The sequence below is a fragment of the Triticum dicoccoides genome, chromosome 6B (assembly GCF_002162155.2).
Source record: "Triticum dicoccoides isolate Atlit2015 ecotype Zavitan chromosome 6B, WEW_v2.0, whole genome shotgun sequence".
Lineage (NCBI taxonomy): Eukaryota > Viridiplantae > Streptophyta > Magnoliopsida > Poales > Poaceae > Triticum > Triticum dicoccoides.
This window is the reverse complement of record NC_041391.1, coordinates 422,873,476-422,895,506: the sequence shown is the minus strand read 5'-3', so window position 1 is coordinate 422,895,506 and position 22,031 is coordinate 422,873,476. Positions and strand designations below refer to the sequence as shown.

Genomic DNA, 22,031 nt, shown 5'->3' with positions numbered 1-22,031 from the left:
GCCATGGTGTATGCAATCAATGCAACGTCAAGCATGGGAGCCAATCGTGTAATTTTCGAAATGGACTCGACGGAGTTGAAGCAGGCTATAACAAGTCAGGAGTATGATAGATCAGCTCTAGGTTCTTTGTTTCAGGAGATTAAACTCCAACTTAATGTAGCTTTTGATGATGTTAAGCTGAATGTATGTCCTAGAGCATGTAATAATGCAGCACACACTATAGCTGCATATGGTCATGGTCTAGGGAGTGGCGTATGTGAGACATGGTTAGGCCACTTCCCTGTGTTTGTACTGAACTCTGTTGCTGGCGATTTAGCCAGTTTGTCATCGTAAGGAATACTAGTCTGTTCTTTTCAAAAAAAACAAAACAACAGCGCCTTTTTTTTGAGGGAACAACAACGCCTTCTTTTGCATACAGTACATCTGGTATCTGTCTCTACACATTTCCTCTCTTTTCTGTTGTGCTCGTTGGAGTTGCCTTGAGGGTTCAGGTCCTGGCAGTGCATCAGCGACGTCCTTGGCTGCTTTCTTTGCCGGTCGCCAGGCGCTCGATTTGGGCCACGCACCACTCCTGGCTACGGGCTACCCCAGGCCAGGCAAGTGTGCGTTGATCCGACGCTGAGGGACGCCCCAGGCCAGGCAAGTCTGCGTTGATCCGACGCTGACCTGACCTGATCTCCACTACTATTAAACAATCGAACAAGAACTTTTTTATACGCACCTCACTATTAGCCCCCACAACACCGCACAACCCAGTCAGAACCACACGATTAGTCCCACAAATTTCAATCTAACGGCCATCATTTATCTAATAGCGGGATGGTGTGTACTTAGCAATTTCTAATGACTGACCGTACTCCACCACCAGAGGAGTATTCCAACAACCAATCCCATGTTTCCCTGCAATCACGCAATCAGATCGCAAACTAAGGAAACACAACCAAATCTGCTCCCTCCTGTGTTTCCCTACAATCACGCAATCAAATCGCAAACTAAGGAAACTCAATCAAATCTGCTCCCTCGCCCTTGACCTCGACGTTTGTCTGCCTTGAGTCACCACCGCACCAGATGCCGCCCACCAACACCGTCGCCTCCCTGCACGATCGCCATCGCCGATTGTCGCGGATTGTTGCCGCTCGCAGCGTGGAATCCGTCATCAACGTAGCGGGCGCCCAGGAACCTACCCTCGCAGCATGGCATCCATCCGCGAGATCGCCTGCCTCGACACCCGCATGGCTACGGCCGCCCTGCACATCCCCTGAACCAGCCGGACACACGCAGCTGTAATTTCCTCCCTGCACTTCTTCAGGTTTGACTTCTTCCTTTGACCTGTTGCAGCATTACTCGGGATTATAATTTTGAGAATAGAGTTCTAAAAAATATAAACAGTTGGATAACAGAATGCTATAAGCCTTTCGTTTTACATCTCTAATTAATGGTTTTCTATGTGGAAATGGTTCATGTTTGACTGTAACAAGAACTAAGAGCTATACATATGTAGAGTTCATTTTGCACAATCAGACCGCCCTATCTCTTTTACTGTGACAAATCAACTATGCCGCTACAGATCAGTAAAGGAAATCAGCTAAACTTGCATGCATACCTCTCAGCTCCATCAGATCAGGCCAAAAGCTCTCCTGTGAGGAGTCACCGAGGAGCCTACTAGAACTTGTAGAGTTCACCCTTGTTGAGTACAGAGACCACGGTGAGGATGGAGATTGGTGAACGAGCGATAAGGCACTAGCAGAGAGACCAGTAGAAATAGCATGGCAGTATCACATCATCATGTTTTGCAGCATCTTCCGATTCTTCAGGACACTCATCCTACTAGAAACAGATAGTTATCAATATACAGAAGAGAGACACCCCCAAACTGAAAGATTAAACAACAGTGAGAATGAACCAGACCGTAACAAAATCCAATATCCGTTGAAACAGAATTTTTTAATCAAATATTTGTAACATAGGCAGATCATGTGTAGTAAAGATTTTTTTTAATCAAATATCTGTAACATGGCCACATGAAGGAGAAATTGGAAATTTGGAAGTAAATATTTCTATTAGTACCTAAGATGATCCGTTTTGTCAAATTCACATCCAGAAGCGTTTGAATCTTGGCTCATATGACACATTCTTGACAACATGCACAAAAGGAACTGATGAACCACAAATATTTTATAACTGAATATCTGCAAACTGCATGATCCAAACCTCCTATTACAAACCCAATCGGTTGAGATTCCATGGAAAGAATATTTGAAGTAGATATAGATGGAAAGAAGATATGATCAAAGAAAAATAAACCATAAAGGGTAATAACCTTCACACCAGCAGCACTGCATAACTATACAGCGTCCATCACTCATGGGCGACAAGGATCTACAACAAATAAAGGACTCCTTACTGAAGGGTGAAAAGCTGCATGCAGCCATCAGAAGATAACTATACGGCAAAACTGAACTGAAAATGTGCCTAACCAGATTCAGCCATAAAGAGTTCTAAACATAAAAAAGTTGCTTAATAAAGATATAATACATGATGAACAAGTGATGCAAATAAAGATGACAAACTAGCATGGCTAAGTATTATTATGAGTAGACACCTCCTAATTTATTTATTTTGTTCAATTTCACCATCTCTCAATCCTCCGTAGTGTCTTGTTTATGCAAAACTAGCAAGATGAAAATGGACTATCCTGTCCATGTTTTCTTTTCATTCATGGCGGGGACTTCTAAAATTAGCCAAAAACATGGACAGAAAATGCAGAGGCACGGGCTGACTTGGACGGCCTCGCACCAGATACAGATTGAATTTATTTTCACATGATCCTAAATTGGCATTGCATGACCGTAAAGCAGGAAACCAAATTGATGGGGGAAATTCCTAAACTGACATGAGGATCCATGGGCGACGCCGTACGAATCGAAGGTAGGCTGAGCTGAGCACCGTAGATATATCTCTTATATAGGAACCCCAAGAATAATTGCATCAGACAGGATCGAAGCCCCCTTTCCACCGGCTTCGCGAGGATGGCCAGCCCCTCACGCCCTCGCTCTTCAACTTCCTCCGTGGCGCACCAACCTCCGCCGCTCCCGCCTCGCGCTCGCCATGGAGCCGCAGTCGTCGCCGCCTCGCCGAGATCGACCACCACAACCCGCCGTCACGGCCACGGCGGCCCCGCCATCTTGCTCCACGCCTTCGTACTCGAGCTGGGCGCGGGTGACGCGGGACGGCGTGTCTCACCGCGGGTGAGGCCAGGCAGGGCAGGGCGTTGCCGCCGGTGAGTCCCACGCCTCTGCATCCGCCTCCGACGTCGCCTAAGGCCGGCTCGCCCGCGAGCACGACTAGCTCGAGCGCCTCCTCGTGCACTTCGGCGACCGGGTTCGACTGGAAGGGGCGGGGAAGAGCAGGGCGTGTGAGTCCTCGCGCTAGAGGTAGGGACGAAGGGGAGGGTGAGGTCGTGAGAGGGAGCTGAAGATTACGGAATGGGGAACGACCGAGAGACAGGGGCAGCAACTCGATGGGCGGTGGGGAGGTAGGTGATGGGTTTGAGACCGTGAGTGAGTGTGGGGTCTGGGCCTTCCATATTTTTTTATTCCAGCGTGTCATTTTTTAAGGATTATTAGAGCGTGTCCTATTTAGCTGGAGTCGTGCGATTCTTCTTGTAGATAGGGCAAGGGTTAAAAATAAAGGTTCAGTCATGATAATTTAATGTTTTCAATTATTTTTATAAAACTATTTATATAAATTGATAATTATTTTTATTTATAATATATTCAAATTCTGTAAATCATGCTCATCCTATGGTCTGTGGATGTTAAATTCATGGAGTACTTTACGGGGGATTTTTCATCCAACACTTCTAAACAGGTATATTCGGTATGTATCTTCATAATTATTATGGTGTATTGTTATTTGAAAAGTAACTATGTATACATGTTGCACATGAATTTTTTATAACATTGTTGTATATAATGCATATGTACGAAGACAGTGTACAGAGAAGACGATTTTTTGATACATATTTTGATGTATGCAGGAAATGAATCTCTAAACAATGTCCCAGATATGGAACAAAGAATGAAGCATTATAAATGTCATAAATAGATTGACCTTTAAGAGAGAACCATCAAAGAATTAATTGTGAGGATGTTGCTTACTTGTTTCTTAAGTATGTTTATAACTAATTATAATATGTTTATGTGGTCATGAATTTTATGTGAAGATATATGTTACACTCGCTCACATCATTGCGCATGGGACATATTTAAGTGGCACGGTTAGAAAAAAAACTCGCTAAAAGAATAACTAACAAAATTCAAAGATATTTCTATTGTGGATTATAAAACGTGTGTTGCACGTGCACGCTTACTAGTTTCACCAATCGGTGCCTTCTCTCTTTTCAAACGCCTTGCTGAATCGACCGCACCTGGGCGCCAGGGCCGCCGCCCGCCGCCCACCTCCGTCGCGCGGCACCTCGTCAAGTTTCGGCCGGGCAGGGCGCGTGCGCTTAGAGGTCGAGCGCTGCCTCGCCGCCGACGACCGCCATGTAACCCCCGCATCGCCGTTTTTCGCACCCCCGCTGCCTCCATCTGGCCGGTGTTCCTCGAGACTGACCTTGCCTCCCCTGCCCACCTCCTCGCAGGGCGTACGCGCGCCTGGAGCTGCGATGCCCCAGGGCGCTCGACCCCCGCCCGAGCTGGACCCTCGGCGACGTCCTCACCGAGCTCGACGCACTCGAAGCCACCCGCCGCGCCGCGCCCCCCACGCCCCTCAAGCAGCAGCCGGAGTGGTATGTCGCATCTCTATTGCAATTTTAGGCTCGTTTGATTTGCCGATGAATTTGACTCTGCTTTTATTTTTTGGTCTATTTAGGGCTGGCGGTGGCAGCGCAAGGAAGAAGGCCTTTGTGATGCGGATTGAGGAGGAAGACGACACGGAGGAGGAAGACGATAATGAGGATGCCCGGGCTCTTGTGACCGGAGCCAGGTTCTCATGTAATGATCTCGAATGCAGGTGAGAGTTTGACACTGCAATTTGGTTCCTGCAGTTGCATTTTTCATTTTTTCTCATGAAATTTGTGTGCCATAATTTGTCAATATCACGTGAATTGGACCGCCTGACATCTCGTAAGCTGAAGATAGCCTTTGGTCTTATTAGGCCAACCTGCAAAGTATAATGGTACCATTGAGCCATTGACTATGTCTGCAGCATTTTTTTCTTGTTTGCTCTGCAGAATTATAGGAGTCTGCATCATGAGTATATGCATGCCATGTATTCTACCGCTCGTTTGACACTGAGGTGGATTATGATAACCTTGTGGTGTTGAACTGCTTTTGGAAACTGAGTTTTTGGTTACCTGCCTATTTTTCAATCATTCTATAACTTCTCATTGCAGAACACATTAGATGGATTGTGAGAGGACAGTCATTAGTCAACCTGATTTATCCACATTTAATTTTATTTACAAAGAAGAGCAATGAACTTTTGGGAATTCTTATCTGCAACAGCTTAAAAATAAGCACATCACAGTTCATTTACCACATACTGAGCTAAGTTATCTCATTTGTTTATTCCTAGCAGCTTTGAAGAATCAGGGGATGAATTAGATAGCTGCAGTACATCATACCACCTGATGGAGAAAAGGAGCCTAGAGAAAAGCATTCTGCTTGAGCTGGAACGCGATCATTATCTCAAAATTCAAGTGTGTACCAGAAGTTGTACTCTGTTGTTCCTCTCTAATAAACACAGTATGCTAGTGATGTTTCCATGATTTTACCTTATCTATCAGTAGTAGAGCACATTGCATTTTTGTCATTTTTCCTCATTGCATTTTAGGGTAACTGTTAGTTATACCGCGCCGGATGTTTTTTCCTGCAAAGGTTTGTGTATTACAACTGCCTTTTAAGTGTTCGGGGCATGTGAGAACTTCACATCTTTTCAAGCTTCTTGGTTCTGTTTAAGCGTACTGGACATGCTATACTGGCAATTGATGGAACGCACCTCTAGATTTTGAACATAATTTGCATAATGAGACATGAAAGTTCTGCACAATGAAGATTACGATCCAGGAACCAAGAAAAAACTTTGCGCAGTGCAGGAACCGAAAAAAACAAGGGTACTCTTGTTAGTTGGTAACTTGACGTGAAAATTTTTGAACACATGAAAGATCAGCACAATGAATATTACGATCCAGGGAGTGAAATAACAGGGACCCCAATGAAGTAAATTTCTTATTATTGCATCTCGGTAAATGTTGATATACCTATTCTACATTCACTTATTGTCTTTTCTGTTGGGTGGTTTTCTTTCGATCTTGGATTATAGCTGGATAGTGGAGCATGGATTTCTCCAGGATTTTTAACAAAAATGTCATTTCTTAAGCTATGACACGTTTGATGTGATAATAGTACACAAAGTATAAAGACACATTGTAGTAGACATGTATTTCTGTGATGACACTTCACTTTGCTGATCGAACAATATTCATTATGAAACTTTGTTGAATTTAATTATTTAAATATTTTCTGAACAGTGTCATTGTCATGCTTTGACCACGATGTATTGTGGCACAACCCTTATTTGATACTTTAAATAGTTTGTTTTCTTCACTCATGCTGTTTGATCTTCAGGAGGAAGTTAGAAGCAAGTTATCTTCATTGGAGGTATGCCACCAAAACGAAATCCAGAGAACAATCACATCATTTGCTCGACTTCAGAAATATGCAGAATCACGAAAGGAGATAGATAGAAGGCTAGATGTCCAATTCCAGAGAAAAATGTACGCACTTCTATTTTTTTATTTTATTTCTAGTGCCTCTGAAACTATATTGCAGTTTTTTAGAATCACAACTTTTTTATATTTTACTGGATCTTTGGTTAGTAATATTTGAGATTTAAGATGCAAATGGAATTCTCATACTAGTCCAGCATTAATCTTGATGATAGGTTACTGGTGACTTTTGGCACATAGCAATCTACCGCTAGCCTATTAGTTTAATTCTCTGTTTGGTGTTTCTCCAGCATACGCAACATCTCGGATTATAATTTCTTTAAGTATGCTGCTTATGTGAGCAAGGAGTGATTTTTGTAGAAGTTCTAGGTTTCAATGTTCAAGTGCGAACTAATTTGCATAATGAGTTTGCCTTTTCTTGCTTACAAGTTACAATTAGTTGAGCTGTGTCATGCATAATAATATGAATACACTCTATGCTGGTATGCTTGCAATGCGGAGTTTGGCTAAATGATGAGAGTACGGGACCTAAGGTTCTTGACTCTTGAAAACAAGTGTTTGGTTATGTAATCTGTTCGCTTTGGTACCATATTTATATCTTAGCACCCCAAGAGATCTTCTATTGGGGACCCGATATGATGACATCTTTTGTCCCAAGTATCTCCTTTTCTTTATAAGAATGCCATTTCCCTGCTTGTTTCATGAGTATGTTCTGTTAAACTGCAAATTATATGATTGTATTAATGTTCTAGTTCTGTGCATTATTGTTACAATATCTGACAATTGTACCATTTAAAGCCTAGCATTTCAATTCATTCTTCAGAGTTTTATGTTTTTAACAAAGATAACCTTTGGTCTTCGGGACAATCTGCGAAGTATAATGATACCATTGAGCCGTTAACTATAATGAAACGTTTCTTGATAGGGTTTGTATATAGACTGTCTTCCTTTGTGACTTCTGAGTCAGAGACTCACATTGTCACATCATGTATGTTGTAACACTTTTAATCTATTACTCCCTCCGTTCGGAATTACTTGTCTCGAAAATGAATGTATCTAGAACTAAAATACGTCTAGATACATCCATTTCCGAGACAAGTAATTCCGAACGGAGGGAGTACAATCTTTTGTTAAGACTCATTATCATGTTACCTTACTGCTTCTTGTAGTGCAGAAGTACTCGATAAACACTTATCTATGGTCCAAAGGGATCATGAACAAAAATCCCAGATTGTGGAACGTAGAATAAGAGATGATGCAGCTGTTGAAGAAGCTAAAAGAAGGGAGCAATCTATGAAGGAAGAAAAAATAAAACAGGAAAGGGCCAGACAAGAAGCAGAGGTTTGTTTGCCCAGATTTGTCGGTCACCTGGTCTGTTTTTATACACATGACGTGGTATTTGTGTCCCTAGTCCATTTCTGTAACATTTGGTGTGGAGTGGGTTGTTTTGTATCGATCAAAGTAGATTGTTGAGTTTCATCAGGTTTTGCTGTGATATTTTGTTGGTTGTTATTACTTTTTTCCTCCAGTTAGGTATTCTGTTTTTTCCTCAGTTTTTATATCACTAACTGTTATTTCAGGAAACTTTTTTTTCTTCACTTAACTTCTAGTCAGTAAAATGCTTGTGCACTTAACCTGAAAGTTCATGAATGATGATGCAGGCCAGGCAGAAGGCAACTGCAAAATTAGCAGCTGATGCACAGAAAGCAGCATATGAAGCTGCTCAAAAGGAAGCTGTAGAAAAGGAAGCTGCTAAATCGAGGGCAGAAGCAGTTTCCACATCTAGCCAAATTTCTCAGAACAGTGTTGCCCATGCAACAATGGCAACCAGTACTGAAATCAAATCAGAATTACCAGGTGTGTTTCACTTCTATATAACCGATTTGCAAAGTCAATACTTTTACAGTTACCTCTAAACTCTTGTAGCTATGTTTTTCCTCTTAGTGAAAATACGTGCAAATGCTTGCTTGTGAATTCTCTGAACTCCATATTTTATGTCGTTTTGTGCACTTAAAGTGCAGTTAGCGCTTGCATAAGTTGTTTAAGTGGGTTTTCTCAAACCGGGTTAATTGAGCCAATAATGTCTCCTTTTGGTTCATTTCAGTTAGTTGTGTAATAAGTTGAAAAGATATTCATGAATATTCATCCAGGCATAGCATGTACACTTGCAAAATTTGATACAAACATAACAAACTAGTACAGGGCAGAGTAGTTAATAGCATGCTATCCAAGGATACAGAATTTGTTTGTCGTGTGTATGCTGCATGGAGTCATATTTCACCAAAGATTGCAAGTATACTTATATTAGCATGTTCGACACCATGTCGTGTGTATATTTATAAAATTATTTCATAACCTTCTGAAGTAGGTAAAAAAGAGAGAATACTGGATTTGAATCAACCTGGGTGGAGATACACACTTTTTGCAGATATTATTTCTTATATTCTTCAGAAATTGTCAATGTGAAAGCTTTTGTCTTATTAAAAAATTCCAGTAAATAACGGTGCAGTACAACAAATTGCATAATGCTCGTTCCGGACCCGTAACTTTGCTTGTGGGAGCATGTAAGGTCCACATGATGGCATGGCGCTTATACAGCGGACATGGCCATCCCACATGGAAAGTGCGTGGACAGAGTCACACGTGCACCGGGCATGACAAGCCCACACAGCTCCTATCCTCCATAATTTTTGCAGACCCCCCCTCCCACCCCACCCCTGGCGCGTGCGGAACTTTAGAAACCTCATAATCGCGTCCATGTATCCAATTGGTCTGACGTACTCGAGGCAGGTAATGAACTAATGATACAGCGGTGACTGCTCGGCATCCCGTGATCTCTAGTGCATTTTTCAAGTTGGGTTGTGGTTCAGGCATTGGTAGTAGTCCTTGTCGAAGTTTCCTGTCGTCAACAAAGTGTACACTTTCACTACCCCTTTGCTTGCAGTCTGGGCTATCCACCAGCTTCCGATACGGTTTCATCCTCAACATCGTGTGGCCGATGATGAGCCCATGGCAGCTCCAAATGACCTGTTCTTGGAGGCAGCTGCTGCAGTTCCCTAGGTTCGGGCGAGGAATGGAGGCGATGAGGCACAAGGGAAGGACGATGGATTCGGAAGTGAGGTGGATTTTGGAGGCAACGCCCCGCAAGCCAGATCGGCACTATACACTGTGGTTGCGTTGTTTGAACTGTATGCACCCCACAAGCTAAGTCCAGGGTGCCAAACAAGTGTTTTGTGAGATCTTGAACTAAAGCGCCCTGCAAGCCAAGTTGTTGTACTGAGGGCATTATTTACTCCTAAAATTCTGTGTGTTGGATTCTGGGAACCATGCTAAGGATTGTCCAGTGCTTGCATGAAACACATATCATGCTCTTTGAGCACAAACAGGGAAATAAAACATCTGTATTTGCACCGTGATGTATTCACAGTTTACCAATAATATTCTATTTCTATATCAAGTTTGCTATCTATCAACCGTTGGTTTCCTACTACTCCCTCCGCCCGGAATTACTTGTCGCAGAAATGGATGTACCTAGATGTTGAATCGGGAGAAGGGTACCTTCACACAGCGCCTCCCCTCCTGTCTTGTTGCCTGCGTGAGTGTGTGTCTTGGATGTGGCGGCTCTGTCTGGGGCAGGGGGAAGAGGGGCTCCTCTTCTAGGTCAGCACCTCTCATGGGCTTGGGCCCAAGAGACAGATCTTGATGGGCTAGGGCCCATACCGGTTCAACACGCCCCCTCAAGATGGGTGGTAGATATCTATCATCCCCATCTTGTCACACGCCAAGTTACAGTCCTTTGTTCCCAGTCCCTTTGTCAAGCAATCTGCAAACTGCTGCCCAGAGCTGACATGAGTAAGGCTGATGATCCCAGCATCAAGTTTCTCTTTAATGAAGAAGCGATCAATTTCCACATGCTTCGTCCTATCATGTTGAACTGGGTTATTAGCAATGGCTATAGCTGACTGATTGTCACACCACACCCTTAAGGGTCCCTTCCTCAAGAGTTTCAACTCGCATAGTAGGTGCTTCACCCAGAGCATATCACACAATCCTTGAGATAATGCTCTATATTCAGCTTCTGCTGTTGATCTAGACACAACATTCTGTTTCTTGCTTCTCCATGACACCAAATTTCCTCCCACAAACACACAGTAACCTGAAGTTGATCGTCTATCATCTTGACAGCTAGCCCAATCAGAGTCACTATAGCCATCCACCTCTAGATGTCCACTCTTCGCAAACCACAACCCTTTACCCGGAGTCCCCTTCAAGTATCTCAGGATTCTGTGAACAATATCAAGATGCCCTCTCCTTGGTTCATGCATGTATCTGCTCACCACCCCCACGGCATACGTAATGTCAGGCCTAGTATGACACAAGTACAATAACCTCCCAACCAGCTTCTGATAATCTTCCTTATTCACTAGCTCACCTGATTGTGCTGTTACTTGATGATTTTGTTCAATTGGAGTAGGGGCTGCACGACATCCCATCATGCCCATGTCACTCAAAAGATCCAAGGTGTATTTTCGTTGGCACAAAGATATTCCCTTCTCTGTCCGGGCCACTTCTATGCCAAGGAAGTACTTTAGATTTCCTAAGTCTTTTACCTCAAACTCCTTGCTCAGACACCCCTTCACTCTCTTTATTTCCTCCTCATCATCTCCAGTGATGATGATATCATCAACATACACTGCAACAATGGTGATCTTCTTATTAGTGTGTCTATAAAACACCGTGTGGTCACCATTACATTGGCCATACCCCATATTCCAAACAGCTCGTCTGAACCTATCAAACCATGCCCTCGGCGATTGCTTCAGACCATACAAGGATTTCTTCAGCCTGCATACCTTCCTCGTAGTCTGTTCTGTGCCAAAACCTGGCGGTATCTCCATGTATACCTCTTCTTTCAAGTCACCATGTAAGAAGGCATTCTTGACATCTAACTGGTGCAATTTCCACCCAAAGTTTGCAGCACACGAGACCAATACCCGTACCGTGTTCATCTTTGCAACTGGAGCAAATGTCTCATCATAGTCAATTCCATAAGTTTGACTATATCCTCTGGCAACCAATCTAGCCTTATACCGTTCCACCTTGCCCTCAGGATTCTGCTTCACAGTAAAAATCCACTTACAACTCACTGCTTTCTTTCCTGCCGGCAATGTGGTTAGCACCCATGTCTTGTTTTTTTTCAATGCTTCTAACTCCTCTATCATCGATTCACGCCACTTCGGATCTTGCTTTGCAGCCTTCCAATCCCTAGGGATAGACACAGTTTGCAGAGAGGCAACAAACGCCTTATATGAAGGTGACAAAGCCTTGTAAGACACAAAATTGCCAATATCAAGGTCATCACAAGCATCATCCTTTGGCAGAGCCTTCCTTGCTACCTCACCCTTCCTTGCCGCTTCACGTGTAGGTTTTCGCAATGCAATGGGCAGCTCCACTGTGTCAGATGAGCTTGCCTCACTGCTTTGCTGCTCCCCCTGCACTCTTGCCTCACTGCCTTGCTGCTCCCCCTGCACTCTTGCCTCCCTGCCTTGCTGCTCCCCCTGCACTCTTGCCTCCCTGCCTTGCTGCTCCCCCTTCACTTGTGGTTGCCGCCGAGAGTACACCAGGGTATTCGTCTGCCATCGATCCCGAACAGGAACCTGGAGAGCACCAATCTTAAGTGTATCGACAGTTGGCTCGGCATGAGCCCGCACATCATGATCAGTGATGGTACTAACCGGAATTGTACCCACTATTGGTTGAACCTGAGCCTGCACATCATTATCAGTGTTAATGTCCACAGGATCACCGTGAGTATGAGACACATCCTTCTCCCCCTCTTGACCATCATGCACAGGGTGTAGGTGGTCAAGCTCTGCAAACAACAGACTGAGATCAGTCGGCTCACCATAGAATGGCTCAGACTCCCTGAATGTAACGTCCATACTTACAAACCTGCGTTTTTCAGAGGGACACCAACATTTATACCCCTGCTGACTAGACGAGTATCCCAGAAAGACACACTTCACTGCCCGAGAATCAAGCTTGCCAACAGATGGTCGGTGATCACGAACAAAGCAGGTACTGCCAAACAACTTTGGGGGAACAACAAACTTATTATCTCCAATGATCAACTCAGACGGAGATTTCATGCCAAGTATCCTGGAAGGTGTTCGGTTGATCAAGTATGTGGCTGTCATAACTGCATCATCCCACAAGAACTTAGGCACATTCATGGTAAACATCAACGACCGAGCAACCTCAAGAACATGACGATTCTTCCGTTCGGCCACTCCATTCTGAGGGGGGGTGTCCGGACATGAAGTTTGATGAAGAATCCCATGGTCAGCCATGAAAGCCCCAAAAATGTTGTTCACATACTCCGTTCCATTGTCCGTCCTGAGCACCTTGACCTGTACCTGAAACTGGTTCTTTACAAGAGCATGGAAGTTCTGAAAACAGCTAAACACCTCATCCTTGTGACGCATCAAGTAAATCCAAGTCATGCGAGAATAGCAGTCAATAAAGGTAGCAAAATACTTCTTCCCATTCATTGACACCACTGGGCTAGTCCATACATCCGAATGAATAAGCATAAAAGGAGATATGCTCCTGAGCCCCTTACTCACATATGAGGCCCGTGTGTGTTTTGCATATTCACAAGCATCGCATGTCAGCTTGCCTTTGCCTATGCCACACATAACATCCGGAAATATTCTACTCATCTTATCAAAAGATACATGCCCCATCCTACAATGATGGATCATCGCCTGCTTCTCCTTATCCTCCATGGTCACAGCACACACCAAGTCCGGCTGCACCTCCTGGTCCATGTACCAGAGCCCCCTACGCCTGGTGCCAGTCCCAACCGTCTGGCTCGTCTGTCGCTCCTGAATCAAGCAACCGAACTTGTCAAGGATCACACGACAGTCCATTTGATCAATGAGTGCACTGAAAGAGACCAAATTGACAGGAAAGGCTGGCACATGTAAAACTGACGATAGGGAAATGGTCGGAGTACACTTTACTGTACCAACCCCGATGACTGGTTGTTTTGTGCCATCAGCCGTTTGTATAGTGCCCGTGTGAGAGGGAGGATGCTTAGTGTAAGATTCGAACACACATGAGTTACTAGCAACATGCTTAGATGCTCCAGAGTCAAGAACCCACTCTGGAGCACTCTCATTAGTAGCAAGAGATGCTCTTTCCGGATTACCTTCATCAGTGGAGGCCCAGTGAGCAAAGTCTCCATAGGCAACATCATCTACATCTTTGCCTTTGGACGTCCCAGTGTCTCCTGCAACGGCCATGTGAGCCCGCTGACCCCCTGAGTGTCCTGAGTAGCCACCTCTACCTCTAGAAGCCTGGCTCCATGAGGTCTCTGAGTATCCACCTCTGCCTCGAGCACTTCTACCTCTGCCTGCTCCCCCTCTGTTATATCCCCTGCCTCTGCCACGAGTTGGACATTCTCTCTTCCAGTGACCTACCTCCCCACAGATATGACATTTGGTGGGATCTCCCCACTCCATGCGCTCAGTGACTGCAGATGTCGAAGCTGGCACAACCTTCATGGCTGCATGCTCAAGGGATAGGCGCACCTCCTCTTGAGTCATCGCTGCAATAGCCTCAGGAATGGTAGGCAGACTAGGTTGGTGCAACAGGGAAGCCTTCCTGCCATCAAAGCAACCTTTGAGGCCAGCCAAAAATTTCAGCACACGCCTGCGTGCCATCCACTTATGGCCTGACTCTATTGAAGCCGCATCATAGAGTTCCAAGGGATCATAGTTATCCTGGTCAGCCCACAGAGCCTGCAGTTCTGCCACGTATGTCATCACTGACATGCCATCATCTTGACGCAGCAACCTAATCTTGTCCTCAATCTGAGCAATGAGCATGACATTGCCCTTGCCAGAGTATTGAGTGGACAGAATCTTCCATATCTCAGCAGGTGAGGATAGCCCCTCCACAGAGCGTCCAATGGAGGGCACCACGGAGTTCAACAACCACACCATAAGTACAGAGTGGATGACCTTCCACCTCTTGCCCTCTGCACTACTCGTGTCCCTTGGTTCTACAACGGTGCCCAACAAATATCCATCAAGCTCCTTCTGCTCCACAGCCCACAAAGCCCTTCTGGACCAGCTCAAATAATTTGTTGCCCCCTCTAGCTTCATGTCCAGGGGCGACATTTCAAGCTTTTGAGCCACTTCCTGTCGAGGAACGATGGCCCCAGAGTTGGACTCCGCGAGGATCTTAGCGAGCTTCTCCAAAGCCTCGGCAAGACCAGTTGGTTCAGCCATCGTTTGGCGGGATGAGCAGCAACAGCAAAACTCAGCCTCGGAGAGTCTTTTTTTCCAAGGAGCACCACCACCACCACCACAACACCAAGCTCACAACAGCAAGTCCACAGAGAAAAAAAAATCTCTGTAAAGTACACAAGCGGTCCAGCCAAGGCTCTTCCTGTTCCAGAACGAGCAGTCCAGCAGGCAACCACTCTTTCTTCCTCTGCCGCAGCACCAAGAAGCAGCCGAAAAGCACCAGCAGCTCAGCAAGCTCCCAGGAACAGCACAAGGCAGCAGCAGCTGCTGCAGATCCTCCTCTGTTCAGCAGCACCAACAGCAGCAGCTCCCCGCCTCAGCCTGACTCGCACGCAGCCCAAATCCGCTGCCGCCTTCTTCCTCCTCCTCCTCTTCTTCCCGCCGCAGCCGCCTGCACAGCCCGCAGCAGCCCTCCTCGGCCGCCCCCTTCGCAGCTAGCCACCCCAGGGACACGAAGCAGGACAAGAGGAAGCAGCTCCCTCCCGGCCGCGTTGCAGCTCCTCGAGCCCAGCCCAGCCGCCGCCGCGCGCACCACAACAGACCCGCCGCCTCACGCACGCACGAGCCTCCTTTCTCGCCTGACCCCGCTGGGCCCCACCGCCGCCTCTCCAGCGAGGGACTACGCCGCCACCTTCGTCGCCTGGCTCGATACCATGTTGAATCGGGAGAAGGGTACCTTCACACAGCGCCTCCCCTCCTGTCTTGTTGCCTGCGTGAGTGTGTGTCTTGGATGTGGCGGCTCTGTCTGGGGCAGGGGGAAGAGGGGCTCCTCTTCTAGGTCAGCACCTCTCATGGGCTTGGGCCCAAGAGACAGATCTTGATGGGCTAGGGCCCATACCGGTTCAACACTAGATGTATACATCGTTAAGTGGGGTGAGGTGTTTTCCCTCATTCGAGGAAAAAAAATCAATTTTGTATCTGCTGTAGCTTGATTTATTGGGATTGTGATTAATTAATTAACCTTATTTATTCCAGGAATCAAAATTTATGCTGACAGGTCTGCATTAGAAGCGGAATCACGGAGGCGCGCATTACATGACCAAGTGCCATCAAACATTTACCTCAGCAAGGTCTTATTTTCTCTGAAGGATCTTTGTCTTGAATTGCAATTTTAAACAACTTGCTGCAACTGGTTGATTTGCTAATTCTGATCTGTCAACCCTTCCCGGGTTTCCATTGTACCGCCATATGTTAGTCCCTGACCTATATTTAGCATGCTGCTTACCTGTATGTATGGCTGTATTTGACTGATACCATGTTATATTGTGCAGGAGTATAGGCGATATGACCGACAAATTGGAAAGTCTATTAGTAAACTTATGCCAACTACTGACAGTGTCAAGTGAGTATACAACTAACAAATACAACTCCTTAAATGCTAGAGCTCAGTTCAGATAAGGACACTTAATATACAAGAAAGCTACCATTGTGATGACTTGGAACTAACTTGTCAAGGGCTGTCGGAAATTGAAGAACCATCCATAATTCCACATTGATGCCATATTTTTAAGAATTGACAACCATAATACATGAAGTAAGGCATCAAGGTTAAAGTTACTAGACAATACCTCGCGTGTTGCTGCAGGAATCCTCTCTTAAATGCATAAATTAGTGCCAAATAAACTAAAACTAATGTAAAAGCATTTTGCATGACTAAGTTCGTAAGAAGAAGACATGCATGAGTTGATGAGTTGGCATGTTTTGCATGAATAATGAATGCAAAAAAGTAACTTATGACTACATGCAGGACTTTTTCTTTTTTTGAACACGACTACATGCATGACTTGATGATGTGGCATTGTTGAATGGAGAGGAAAATTAGATAGTGGGTTGCAACTATTTAGGAATAGAGGATTTCCAATGCTTTGTACTCTTCACAAATATTTTCATACCACTTTGGATTAAAATTGTGGGAACAGCTGTCTCTTGATATGCGTATGTTGAGATGCGTATGTTGAGATGGATGTGTGGCCACACGAGGAAGGATCGAGTCCGGAATGATGATATACGAGATAGAGTTGGGGTAGCACCAATTGAAGAGAAGCTTGTCCAACATCGTCTGAGATGGTTTGGGCATATCCAGCGCAGGCCTCCAGAAGCTCCAGTGCATAGCGGATGGCTAAAGCGTGCGGAGAATGTCAAGAGAGGGCGGGGTAGACCGAATTTGACATGAGAGGAGTCCGTTAAGAGAGACCTGAAGGATTGGGGTATCACCGAAGAGCTAGCTATGGACAGGGGTGCATGGAAGCTTGCTATCCATGTGCCAGAGCCATGAGTTGGTTGCGAGATCTTATGGGTTTCACCTCTAGCCTACCCCAACTTGCTTGGGACTAAAGGCTTTGTTGTTGTTGTTGTTGTTGTTGTTGTAGCCTCTGTTTGTAAAGCGTCCCTAAAGCGTCGCTTAAGCGACGCTTAAGCGTTAGAGCGCCCTCCAGGCTCAAAGCGTCCAACTCGCTTTAGACATGTGTCTAAGGCGTCCGCCTTAGACACTAAAGCGTCTGAAGCGCCTGCTTAGGCGTCCTGATTGGCGCTTTAAGGCAGAGAGGACGCCTTAGACTTGCCAGGCAGGGTACAGAGATTCCTGGCAGGGAAACAGGGCTGGGCTCACATGTGAAACAGTTACAGGAGGGGAAAGAAAGAGAGAGAACCAAAACCAGAGCGTGCAAATATCCAGGCTTTCAGCTCTTTCCTCTCTCCTCTGGCAGCAGCTTCCTCAGATCTGCACCAGCCTTTTCTGCTCTGTTGTGTGTTATGCTATGCACAACTCCTCTGCTGTTAGGTGCTACTGCCTCTCTTATAGCAATTGGCTAGTTGCTTACTGCTTAGTGGATGGATCAGAATATATGGGCTCACTGGTGGATTAGAATCAACATATATATGTCTCACTAAATGGTGCTCTATTATACTGCCCATCAGGTTCAGAGTCTGTGTAAAGCGTCGCCTCGCTTTACGCTTTATCGCTTAAGCAGTGAGGCGCCCCCCTAGCGCCTCGCTTCGCTTTACCGCTTTATAAACATAGGTTGTAGCTGTCTCTTGATATGCAAACTTACTACTATAACTTGTTTCTTCAAGAAAAATGCTCGTTTCTGTTGTTGAGTGATAGAAAGAGGAATATCAAATGCAGTAAATAATTAGTTATTTATATACCCTAGTTAAATCGAGTGGTAATCCTTCCTTTTTGTAAACAATCACAATGGTTCTAAATAAATGCCACATTGGAAGTGATTCAATCTTGCCAGTGGTGAAAGGATTGCTATTCATAGAAAATTGAGGGACTGAATTGTGTTATGTTCTTTGGAAAGATAAAGTATATACTGAAGTGATTCCATACGGTTTGGGAAATGAGAAGCGGGTTACATCACTGTTTTGTATGACCACATAAGGTACCATAATGGGATCAACATGCCACCAGAATAACCTGGCATTCCTTACCATCATATTAGCAATTCAAGTTAATGTTTATCAGGCATGGTCCATCATTTGCTTGCACCATTCAATTACTACTCAAGCTGTGGATGCTTGCTTCTAAGCATCTGTTGCTGTCAGTTTTACCAGCATGCCTGCAAGGTTGTTAGTTCTGTTTTATTTTTTCCCTTGTCTTTTTTCTTTCGCAATTGCTTGTGCATGATAAATACAAATACAACCCCCTCCGATCCATATTAATTGACACTGATCTAGTACAAAGTTGTACTAGTTTTGTACTAGACCAGCGCCAATTAATATGGATGGAAGGGAGTAGTTAGTTTGTTCGTACTAGTTGCTGGTTAGGTCAATATTTGATGAGTTCTTATTTAACTTGAATCCTTACTTAATTGTTCCTTGCAGAGCCAGGGCTAGTGAGCTTATTAAAGCTTTAGATGGACAAGATTGTCCTCGTCCAATCGCTTGTCGTTTATTTGCAGACAAGGTAGCTACATGCCTACATTTATCTGCTATATTTTCTTTTTAGAAAATATCATGATATATGTCTGGCTTATCAAACAAGTCCATGGGCCTATAAAATGATCATGCGTGCACTATTGGCAGGATTGGTTCTATTTAAGTATTAGTAGAGTTATATATGTAAATGAAAACCTAAACACTTGCTTTAGGAACCTGAATCATTAGCAAATCATGGTTTTCTTGTTATGTACTTTAGCTGGTGCGTTGATGGTGACACCTTTTGTTTTGGGGAGAAACATGGTATTACTACTTGATTTGTTATATTCACATTGTCTTTGTACTAGATGGTGTGTTTTCTGTATCTGCTATTTTTTGTTTTGAACATAGTTATGCACCCATGCATGAATTGAAACTAGCAATTGTGGAAAATTACGTGACTTCTATTCATATTGACCCATTTTCTCAATATTGTACACTTAAATAATTACCTGATATTACTTTACAGATGATTTCAATAGTCAAGAGTCGGAATCCTACGGACAAGACTTTTGGAAAATTGGCCTTTGCTTGTGGATATGTCATGCTACTAGTCACTAATCAGGTATCTTTTTCGTTTTGTGGAGTGTTACTGCTCATTAGTCATTACCAAGTCTGAGTGGATTGATCACTACAATTTGCTATTTTGTTGGTGTTAATTCAGTATGTAACAGGCAACATAACTATATAGTTAAGTGAATCTGAAAATTCTGTTAACTTTCTGAACAGATAATGTGTGGATAATTCTTTCTTGCAGGTCTGGTACATCCGTACATGTAACATATTCTGGTAGGCACAAGTGCACATTGCTGCAGTTTTGTTTACCAGGACTTATTCTGAACTTGTGATAGTTAAAGTAGTCTTGGTGAAAATATGGTTTCCTTGCATGACATATCAGCTTGAGTTGTGTGGAACTGAGGTCTGAGAACAATTATTTTGTATTTAATTTTATGCTAATTTAAATGGTCTCTGAGTAGCTCAGATACAGAAGTGCGACATGGTGCTGATAAACACAGGGCCACTGTAGATGCTCTGTCATAAACATACATATGCTGTCAATTTGTCTGTCTTAAAAGCAATTATGCATCCTCATATTGCTATCAAGATGAATTTTTCCCTATTTCATATGGCTTCAGATATGTGCATTCTTTGCTGCAGCGCTAGTATGATGAGAATCAATCAGTTCTAATTCTGTGTGTAACTCAGGTACCAGATGCAATGGGTTATCTTCTGGCTGAGTTCAACAAAGTTTGCATGTACACAGTCCCAAAGCATCTGCATGCTTTGAATGTAAGTCTTGATGTCACTGAACTTTTCAGTATTTGTTGTGCTTTCTTATCTTCTTGCTTAAGTTTGAGGTGGTGAAAAAACAGAAGCCGTTATGTTTTTGGTGTTGCCATTTCTCAGAGCATGTGCCCAAAAGATACAATATTTCAAATCTCAGAGTTATATACTCCCTCCATAAACTAATATAAGAGCGTTTAGATCACTATTTTAGTTATCTAAACGCTCTTATATTAGTTTACAGAGGGAGTATATGTTTTTAAACTGTGAATGCACCTGATTTTATGGTTTGAAAATATGTACTATTTTGATATTTTTGGCTCATATTTTTGGATCATTTCATGATCTTTAATTGCTTAGGCACAAGCACGAAACACAGATTACTTCAGGCTTATTGGCTACCAGGAAGAAGATGGAAAACTTCAGAGCACTGAGAAGTATTTGGTAAATGTTGTTGCATACGTCAAACTGTATGCTGCCATGATTCAGGTGTGTATAGTCCTTGTCTAGATATAATCAGTTTTCTAAAAGCATCAATTAAGTCTGATTGAGATTTGCTCGGTATTTTATGTTCTGCCCTTTCCGCAATAATAGGCTGTTTTCCTGTTAACCGCAATCCATTATTTTTAATTTCAGCATAGTGATAATAAGTTATGTTTTGCCATGGTTTATGCAACTACAACATATGATGAACCTTGACAAGTTATTACGTACTACCTCCGTTTCAAAATACTCCCTCCGTTCGGAATTACTCGTCCAAAAAACAAATGTATCTAGATGTATTTTAGTTGTAGATACATCCATTTTTGTGACAAGTAATTCCGAACGGAGGGAGTATAAGACGTTTTTGTAGGCTAGTTTAGCATTAAAAAAAGGTCTTATATTTTGAGACAGAATTTTGTATGCTATCACATTATTATTTGAATAGAAGACTTGTGTTCAACAGACTGTTATTTTGTAATAGAGCAGAAATATGACAGCATAACTTTGTCTACAGACAGAAATCAAAGGTGTGCGGCATCCACATGGCTTAGCCGAGGGATGGAAATGGCTTGCAATGTTCCTCAATACTCTCCCAGCGATCCCAGCCACTGCTTTTGCTCTTCATGCTTTCCTCAAGGTAGACATCTGCATCAGGACTTGTGTGCCTTGTGTCTGACTATCTGTGTATGCAGACTTGTAGCTAACCAGGATTGTGCTCTTTTTAGGTGGCTGGTTTTTCGCTTCACAAGAAATATGGATCGCAGTTCATGAAAATTCTAGATGTAATTTCGCGGCATTTCATACCAGCTTTGAAAGCACAAGGCTCAAAAGTTCAGCCAGAGGCTATCAATAATCTACAAAATTATCTGAATGACAAAATTTATCTGGAGGAGCCAGAAGGGCAGTACCTCGCCCAGCAGCTGCTATCGAAAATGTTCTTGTGAAGATTAACATCGAATCGGCATGGAGCTACAACTATGATTAGCAGCAGCAGTTACCAGTTGGTGCATCTATTTTGTCTGAGGGAGTAAGCTGCGTGGGTATAACTTATGGAGAAGCCTAAAATCTTCTTGAAGATTATGTTGGATGGATTTGATCATGTTACTAAATTAGGATGCAAGTGCCACTTGGTGGAGGTCATGCGATTTGTTGTATGTACTGTGTGTCTGTACTATGCGGTGCAAACCTTCTGTCAGTTTGAAGTCAACGTTGTTTTGAATGCAATTCATCTGCGTTGATCAAATTATTTTTTGTAGCACTAAACACATGATAAATCATATAGATGTCATATCTTGCTT

At 43.8% G+C, this 22,031-nt stretch overlaps 1 protein-coding gene and 1 long non-coding RNA gene across 6 annotated transcripts; one reads left to right on the top strand and one right to left on the bottom strand.

Moving 5' to 3' along the window:
* Positions 1-783: 783 nt before the first annotated feature.
* LOC119323098 lies at positions 784-3,265 on the bottom strand. Of its 4 annotated transcripts, XR_005156117.1 has the most exons (5): positions 2,894-3,265; positions 2,321-2,379; positions 2,068-2,196; positions 1,604-1,827; positions 784-1,329 (listed from the first exon to the last, which is right to left on the bottom strand). It is a non-coding gene; the product is annotated as an uncharacterized LOC119323098 (long non-coding RNA). The 4 variants fall into 4 exon arrangements; XR_005156116.1 differs by having other exon boundaries at positions 2,068-2,379; XR_005156115.1 differs by having other exon boundaries at positions 2,068-3,265.
* Positions 3,266-4,383: 1,118 nt separating this feature from the next.
* Positions 4,384-21,976, top strand: LOC119323094 (protein GLE1-like). 2 transcript variants are annotated; one of them, XM_037596669.1, is made up of 15 exons: positions 4,384-4,549; positions 4,646-4,792; positions 4,876-5,016; positions 5,581-5,704; positions 6,633-6,781; positions 7,903-8,074; positions 8,395-8,590; positions 16,024-16,118; positions 16,320-16,390; positions 18,874-18,955; positions 19,436-19,531; positions 20,173-20,256; positions 20,611-20,739; positions 21,248-21,370; positions 21,459-21,976. In XM_037596669.1, coding segments are annotated over exons 1-15 (1,830 nt in total). In that variant the 5' UTR covers positions 4,384-4,547; the 3' UTR covers positions 21,678-21,976. The 2 variants fall into 2 exon arrangements, with proteins under 2 accessions (XP_037452566.1, XP_037452567.1); XM_037596670.1 differs by having other exon boundaries at positions 4,386-4,549; positions 5,584-5,704.
* The last annotated feature ends 55 nt before the right edge of the window (positions 21,977-22,031 follow it).

Bases quoted from the DNA above. Each gene is read 5' to 3' on its own strand.
- LOC119323094 (XM_037596669.1), top strand. The intron at 4,793-4,875 runs GTATGTCGCATC...TGGTCTATTTAG, and splicing joins CTCAAGCAGCAGCCGGAGTG to GGCTGGCGGTGGCAGCGCAA. The intron at 5,017-5,580 runs GTGAGAGTTTGA...GTTTATTCCTAG, and splicing joins TGTAATGATCTCGAATGCAG to CAGCTTTGAAGAATCAGGGG.